An 8224-nucleotide genomic window follows, 5' to 3' on the forward strand; every position below is an offset into this window, starting at 1 on the left:
GCTGTCACGACGTTGTAAAGTAGCCGTTTGTCCCTGGGAGAGAAATACTGTTTTAATTTTGCAGATTTTTATTGTCAGAACTGATTTTCACCATCACCAAACCTCAAAAGAAAACACGACGTCCCTACCTCCACTTTCCAGATTTCTGCTTTAAGATCGCCAGTTTCATCTTCCCCATCTTTCTTCCTTTTGTCTTTTACACTCGAGGTCGAAGCCATGTGCCTCATTAGTGATTTGAGTCATTTCTAAAGTGTGCTTTCTTGTACAGAAAACAAGATGTACATGATGCTTTGGAATAGGGAGACGGACTAGGCCTGGCTCCCCCGGGTGACGCGGTCTGGCTAGGATGCCTTCCGCTCCAAGTGCAAAACTGTCAAGTTACTCCGGATCATAAACAGGTGTCTCTAGATTCCCTCTTCGTTTTTTTTTTTTAAGTTTATTTATTTATTTATGATAGTCACACAGAGAGAGAGAGAGAGAGAGAGAGAGAGAGACAGGCAGAGGTAGAAGCAGGCTCCATGCACCGGGAGCCCGACGTGGGACTCGATCCCGAGTCTCCAGGATCGCACCCTGGGCCAATGGCAGGCGCCAAACCGCTGCGCCACCCAGGGATCCCCTAGATTCCCTCTTCGTAAAGCAAAACCAGTTGACGCAGGCAGGGGGTCCTTACTCTTCTCTCTCTCTCTCTCTTTTTTTCTTTAGTTTTTATTTATTTAAATATCTACACCCAACGTGGAGCGCCAACACGATCCCCAGATCAAAAGTCGCAAGCTTTTCCCAAGTAACCACCAAGTTCCCGGGTTCCGGCTGCTAGAACTCCCGGAGACGGCGATCGTCCAGAGCCGCTCCGCGCGCGCTGGTGACGCAGACGCTGCGCCGGAAGTGCGAGCAGTGGGCTGCCGGGCTCCGTTATGGCGGCCGCTGCTGGCGCACGCTGGAACCATGTGTGGGTGGGCACCGAGACCGGGATTCTGAAAGGTGGGTGGCTGGGCCCGGCGTGGGGAAGGTGGAGGGTGACCCCCGCTCGTGACCGCGGCGCGATTGACGCCCGCCTCCCGCAGGGGTGAACCTTCAGCGCAAACAGGCGGCGAACTTCACGGCGGCTGGACAGCCGCGGCGCGAGGAGGCGGTGAGCGCCCTGTGCTGGGGCGCCGGCGGTGAGACTCAGGTAAGCGGCAACTGTTCGGTCCCGAGCTGGGGAGCCATGGTGCGGCAGCCCTGCTTGATCGTCATCCTGCCCTCTTCTACCCGCAGATCCTGGTGGGGTGCGCCGACAGAACAGTGAGGTTCTTCAGCACCGAGGAGGGTCGATTTCAGGGCCAGAAGCACTGCCCCGGTGGGGAAGGCACGTTCCGAGGCCTCGCCCAGGTCGACAGGTAAGGCCGAGCCCCTCGCTGAACGCTCAGATTGTAGGAAGAGCGTGGAGACTCCCTCAGCAAGGCCGAGTAATGACAAGCAACCCATAGTGCCACGGACTGGGGCGGGTGACAGGAACCTGTGTCCTACCTGTAACAAGCATTTATTGAATACCTGCTGAGTAACAGGCATTGGGTGAAATGCAAAGGCTGCAGGTAAACCAGATGCATCAGTGAAGTACCTGCCTTCATGGAGTTTGCATCCTCTAGAGTTTCGCATTCTGGCTCCATAATCTTTTGGGTGACCATGAGCAGGTCATTTAATAGTTTAAAGTATGTTTGAAAACAGAGACTAACAACCACCAACAACATGGTGAAGTTCCCAAAGTAAAGGATAGGAAAGTGCTAGCGGTTAAGTAACTTGCCAAACGTTTTCTTTTTCTTCCAAAGATGGAGAAGGCTGTGAATGAATAAGCTGTGTAGGTTTGGTGGTGTTCTGACAAGTAAGATGTAGAAATGTCTGTGTGGGTGAGACATATGCACTGGGCCATGAAGGATGGGCAGAATTTTGACCGGAAGAGAAAAGAGTAAATGCATTTTATTTTATTTTTTTTTAAGATTTATTTATTTATTTATGATAGACACACTGAGAGAGAGAGAGGCAGAGACACAGGCAGAGGGAGAAGCAGGCTCCATGCCGGGAGCCCCATGTGGGTCTCAGTCCCGGAACTTGAGGATCGCGCCCTGGGCCAAAGGCAGGCGCCAAACCGCTGAGCCACCCGGGGATCCCCGAGTAAATGCATTTTAGAAAGAGGCTACCGACTGGGCAGAGGCCAAGGATTGGTGTCAGGCTACACTGTAATTATGGGAAAGATAAACAGCATTTGGGGCTTGAAGCTGAGGATGCACTTTTTTAATTAATTAATTAATCAATCAATTAATTAATTAATTAATTTATGATTTTATTTATTTATTCATGAGAGACACACACAGGCAGAGACACAAGCAGAGGGAGAAGCAGTCTCCATGCAGGGAGCCTGACTTGGGACTGGATAAAGGCTAAAGGCGGTGCTAAACTGCCGAGCCCGAGGATTCATTTTAATACAATATGAACAAGCTAGGTAGGTATTAAATGTAAAGGTCTTTCACAGCCAGGCTGAGATATTTGCGCTTGTGATTTGCAGGTGGTAGGGGGTATTGGGTTTGAGCAAGGAAAATGGATTGGAAAGAGCCGTAGGCTCTCGTCCAGGCAAGAGACACAGCCTGAACTGAGGTAGAGAAGGTGGGCAGACATGAGAAAGAACATAGGCTCAGATTCTGCAGCTCCTATTCCTGGGAGAGACTTGCTTGGGGGTTCATGGGAGGGGTGCATACTTTGAGGGCAAGATTGATATTTACCATCTGGAACTCCAAACAGGGAACTCGAGGGAAGAAGCTAGTGTTTGATTTTGGCCAGATCCTAAATTTAGACCAGTCCCACTTCACCAGAGTTACTGATCCTGACTCCTGGTGACCCACTTAAGATTCAGAAAGACCAGCAGGGCCAGGTGCCCCCAGACATAGCTGTGGAATAGCAAAGGCTTTCTGCTTTGGAGTGTCACAGACTTGATTTCCAGCTCTGGTTCTGACATTTATAGTTGTGTAGGCAAGTCTTATCATTTCTGAGAGCTTCAGTCTCCTCACTCACAAAATTGATAAGCCCTCCTCTTGTTGAGGATATTAAATAACAGACCTGGAAGGAGAGAGTCTTGTAATAAATCTGGGAGTAGGTCCACTGGGGTCTAGAGATTACTTTTACACTTACTTTTCTTTCTTTTCTTTCTTTTCTTCCTTTCTTCTTTTTTTAAATTTTATTTATTCATGAGAGACATACAGAGAGAGAGGCAGAGACACAGGCAGAGGGAGAAGCAGGCTCCATGCAAGGAGTCCGAAATGGGACTTGATCCCAGGTCTCCAGGATCACGCCCTGGGCTGAAGGCAGCACTAAACCACTGAGCCAGCCGGGGTGCCCTACTTTTCTTCTTTTAACCTAACTCTATCCTCCTCTGTCTGCAGCACCCTCATCACATGTGTGGATTCTGGGATTGTCCGAGTCTGGCGTGAGAATGACAAAGAGGCATCCTCTGACCCAGTAAGGCTCCCCTGGCTTGCCAGTGATGGTTGGGGAAGGTGGGGGCCAGGAACCAAGCGAGGGCTTTGAGGGAAGAGGATTAAAGAATTAAAGACTATGGAACTGCTTCTCATCTCCCCTCCCATCTCCTCTTCTTTTCAGCTCTTAGAACTGAGTGTGGGTCCTGGGGTGTGTAGGATGCGCCAAGACCCAGCTCACCCCCACATGGTTGCTACGGGTGGGAAAGAGAATGCTTTGAAGGTGTGGGACCTACAGGGGTCTGAGGAACCTGTGTTCAGGGCCAAGAATGTAAGTAACGGGTGGGAGGTTCTGGGGCCGAGGCCACTGACTGAGTCAGAGACCAGGTGGGCTTTAGGGTATGATGATAAAGGGCTGAAGGAAAGGGCCTTCTGGGCTGAGGCCACTAACTGAGTCAGAGACGAGGCCACTAACTGAGTCAGAGACCAGGTAGGCTTTAGGGGATGATGATAAAGGGCTGAAGGAAAGGGCCTATGAGCCTCCCACAACTTATCTCCCATCTACCCACCCCTGACCAGGTACGGAACGACTGGCTTGACCTGCGAGTTCCCATCTGGGATCAGGACATACAGTTTCTTCCTGAGTCTCAGAAGCTTGTCACCTGCACAGGGTACCACCAGGTGAGGCCCCATCCCACTCTTGCCTCCTGGGCTTTCTCTCCTGGAGAAATAGCCTCCCTACACAGGCTCAGTCCTCATCATTTGGCACAGCTATCCTTCTTAGGCTCTGTCCCTGAGAGACAGAGAGCCTTTCCCCCATCCATCCCAGCCCCATGGCTGAGCCAGTGAGTGACCTTCTAGTGCATTCTAGGACAAGTGTTCTGGACTGTGACCCTTTATTTCCTATCTGGAAGGGAGGAGGGAAGAAGAGAATGCCCTTTTCATAGTAGAATCACAGGGTACAGGTGTGATGAGAGGACACTGGGTTGGGTGGCAAGAAAACTGGGTTCTGGTTTTGTTTTGTTTGTTGTTAAGATTTTATATATTCATGAGAGACAGAGAGAAGAGAGGTAGAGACATAGAGGGAGAAGCAGGCTTCTTGTAGGGAGTCCAATGTGGGACTTGATCCCAGGACCCCGGGATCACGACCTGAGTCGAAGACAGATGCTCAACCACTCAGCCACCCAGGTGTCTCTGGGTTCTGTTTTTTGTTTGTTTGTTTGTTTGTTTGTTTGTTTTTTTAAGATTTTTTATTTATTCATGAGAGACAGAGAGAGCGAGAGGGGCAGAGACATAGGCAAAGGGAGAAGCAGGCTCCATGCAGGGAGCCTGACGTGGGACTCGATCCCGTATCCTGGGATCATGCCCTGAGCCAAAGGCAGATAGATGCTCAACCGCTGAGCCACCCAGATGTCCCTGGGTTCTGGTTTTGATGCAGCCTCTGATTTGTTTGGGATCAAGGCCTGACCCTTGTCAGCCTCAGCTTCTCAGCTTTATAGGAGGAAAGGAGGGTCCAACTGGGGATCTTTACAGCCGTCCTTATTTGAGTCCTAACACCCTGGCAGGATTGGGTCACTATTTGCCCCATTTCCTTTACTCCTGCGTAATGAAATCTGATCTTGTTGATTTGCCTCTGTTCAAACACAGTATGAGGCTTTTTCTCTGTTGTTCAGGCTAAATTTCTCTGAAATTCAGTACTCTGACAGTTGGACTAGCTTGCTGCTTTTTTTATTTTTCTTTTTTTAAGATTTTAATTATTTATTTACAAGAGACACAGAGCGACAGAGACATAGGCAGAGGGAGAAGCAGGCTCCCCATGGAGAGCTCAGTGCAGGACTTGATCCCAGGACCTTGGCCAGGATCACGACCTGAGCTGAAGGCAGATGCTCAACCACTGGGGCCCCAGGCATCTCCTGGCTTGCTTTTTTATCCCCAGATGGAGTATGAAGGGATAGAATGTTCACACATGCAGACCATGGGAATGCTGCCACCCCCTAATCTGGGGTAACTCTTTCCTCAGCCCTGCCCGTTCATGCTCCTAAGCAGATCTCCGCTGCCCACTCCTCCCTGACACTCAGAGGAAAGGGGGTACATTTCAAATGAGAAAGTTTCTCTAAGAGTAGGTCATAAATAAAGCAGTGTGTGAAGGAGGGGGTAAAGATGGGGAGAAAACAGAGCTGGGGGTATATGGCAAGAAGGTACTCTTGTGATACCTCGGTGTCTCCAGGTCCGTGTCTATGATCCAGCCTCCCCGCAGCGGCGGCCGGTCCTAGAGGTCACCTATGGAGAGTACCCACTTATGGCCATGACTCTCACTCCTGGGGGCAAGTAAGTGTTGAGAGGACAAAGATTGGGGCTCAGAGAGGACTCATGGGGGCTCCTGCTGACCCCACCTGCCTCTGGTCTCCTCCTTAGTTCTGTGATCGTGGGGAATACTCACGGGCAGCTGGCAGAAATTGACCTTCGACAAGGTGAGTAGATTAGGGAACCTTGCAAGAGGACAAAGGGTGGGAGGAAGGATGGGATTCCCTCTGAGGGGGTGCAGTGGAGTGGCTGAGCCCTCATTCAGGTGCCTATTGCCTGGGTTCAAATCCTGGTTTCACCAGAAGCTGTATGATCTTGGACAAGTTGTTTCAACTTCTTGTGTCTTCTAGCTCCTTCACCTATAAAATGGAGACATACCAGTGATAATTCCTGTCCTAGTTTTATATCGAGGAATAATTATTGAAACATAGGGACACCTGGGTGGCTCAGCGGTTGAGCGTCTGCCTTTGACTCAGGGCGTGATCCTGGGATCTGAGATGGAGTCCCACATTGGGCTCTTGCAGAGAGCCTGTTTCTTCCTCTGCCTGTGTCTCTGCCTCTCTCTCTCTGTCTCTCATAAATAAATAAAATATTCTTAGAAAGAATATTGAAATATAAGGTGATTGAAACAGTAAACAACTGGGGCACCTGGGTTGGCTAGTTGGGTAAGTGTCCAACTCTTGATTTCTGCTCAGGTTATGATTTCAGTGCTGTGAGATGGAGCCCAACAACCCGCTCCACATTAGGCATGGAGCCTGTGTAAAATCCCCACCCCCTCCACACATGCACTCTTTCTCTAACAGAAAGAAACATTTAATGGTTGTTGGCTGGCCAGCTAGTGCTGATGCTTCCTCCCTTCCCCAGGGTGCCTACTGGGCTGTCTGAAGGGGCTGGCGGGCAGTGTCCGAGGATTACAGTGCCACCCTTCAAAGCCCCTCCTAGCCTCCTGTGGCTTGGACAGAGTCTTGAGGATACACAGGATCCAGAATCCACGGGGCCTGGAGCATAAGGTGAGAGCTGGTTGCCTCATGTGTCCCTATCCAGGTTTTTGTTTCAGTGTGGTTGCCTCCCTAAGGCTCCTGATCTTTTGTAGGTTTATCTCAAGTCTCAGCTGAACTGCCTTCTTCTGTCAGGCAGGGATAACTGGGAGGTAAGCAGCTGGGTCTGTGGGAGTAAGGGCACAGGTGTGAGTATTTCCCTGGGGAGAGAGAAAAAAAAAAAAAAAAAAACAGTGGCTGGAACCGTCTCCTTGTCTGCCAAGTTACTGAAGGTCTCTGAGGAGTGTTATATTCCTGATAGGGTTACTGCCAAGGGTTGACATAGCATGGATGGGAATAGTGTCTGGCAGCAGGAAATAAAAGTGATTATTTCCCAGCTAGATCCTTCTTCCCTGTGTATCTGTTACTGTGTCCCTGACTCCTCAAACCTTTCTCCCACTTGCCAGGATGAGCCCCAAGAGGCCAAAAAGGCACCACCGGAAGACACAGAGACAGATGAACTTTGGGCCTCCTTGGAGGCAGCTGCCAAGCGGACGCTCCCTGATTCGGAGCACACCCAAGGGGCTCTCCAAACCAGACGGAGAAAAAAGCAGCGGCCTGGGTCCACCAGCGCCTGAAGAGCCTATGTTCACTTTGTAAATAAACAGCTCAACACCCGCCATGACCCTGAGCCTTTTGTGATGGGAGAAAGGAAAGAGGGGTGGCTGCTCCCTACGCTGGTGCAGTAGGATATCTGACGTCACAAAAGCCAGGCCCGGAGCCTGGTAGGTTGGCGTGGGTGGCACGGAGTTGGGGGCCGCTCGGGGCCATGGGCTGCTGCCAAGACAAGGACTTCCAGACGGGTGAGCCGGCCAAGGAGGCCGAGTCGGAGGAAGTCGAAGGTGGGACCCAAGACAGACCAGCGGGCCCCAGGGAACTGGAGAAGGGGTTGCTCTGACAGGAACGCCCAGGAGGTTGAACCCGGGAGGGCAAAGCAGAGCTCAGCGGCTTTATCATCTCCGCAGGCTCTGAAGAGGTCGACATGGGCCCGCCCGACCACCGGAATCAGAGGTCGAATGAAAGCCTCCTGATCACCGTGCTGTGGCGGCGGCTATCCCTGTTCAGCCGTCGGGGGTCAAACAAGAGACAATCAGCCCAGAGTCAAAAGCAGGGATTGCAGGAGAGCAACCAGGAGGGGATCCTGGAGGAGCCGGAGAAGGGGTGACCCCAGCCCTGCTCTCAGTCTGCCCCAGCCTCCAGAGAATAAAGTTTCTAACGTGTACCTGCCGGAGTACAAGCGCCTCTGCCGGCGTTTTGCGGATGGCTTTTGGGCACCGCAGGGGCTACGGGCTCTTTAAGGCTCCTCTCCTGAGATTGGCCCAGCCCCCTGGGCTCCGGCCCTAGCTCCTCTGGGGCGGGGTCGCGGGCGGCCTAGCCAATGGGAGAGCGGAGTCGCTCCGGCGTTTGGTGGGGGGGCGTGTCTCTCGGGTCGCTGTGCTC

The 8224-nt window shown here is 51.6% G+C and overlaps 2 protein-coding genes across 2 annotated transcripts; both read left to right on the forward strand.

Moving 5' to 3' along the window:
* The first annotated feature begins 870 nt into the window (after positions 1-870).
* WDR74 (WD repeat domain 74) lies at positions 871-7402 on the forward strand. Its single transcript, XM_055315175.1, has 11 exons — positions 871-978; positions 1062-1168; positions 1255-1376; positions 3411-3486; positions 3628-3774; positions 4023-4124; positions 5671-5771; positions 5859-5914; positions 6612-6757; positions 6841-6897; positions 7192-7402. Exons 1-11 carry the CDS (start codon positions 912-914, stop codon positions 7360-7362), a joined length of 1152 nt encoding a protein of 383 aa, XP_055171150.1. The 5' UTR covers positions 871-911; the 3' UTR covers positions 7363-7402.
* Positions 7403-7553: 151 nt separating this feature from the next.
* TEX54 (testis expressed 54) lies at positions 7554-7949 on the forward strand. Its single transcript, XM_055310700.1, is given in 1 exon segment — positions 7554-7949. A coding segment is annotated over 1 exon segment (396 nt).
* Positions 7950-8224: the final 275 nt, after the last annotated feature.

Source organism: Nyctereutes procyonoides, unplaced genomic scaffold, assembly GCF_905146905.1.
Source record: "Nyctereutes procyonoides isolate TBG_1078 unplaced genomic scaffold, NYPRO_anot_genome, whole genome shotgun sequence".
NCBI lineage: Eukaryota > Metazoa > Chordata > Mammalia > Carnivora > Canidae > Nyctereutes > Nyctereutes procyonoides.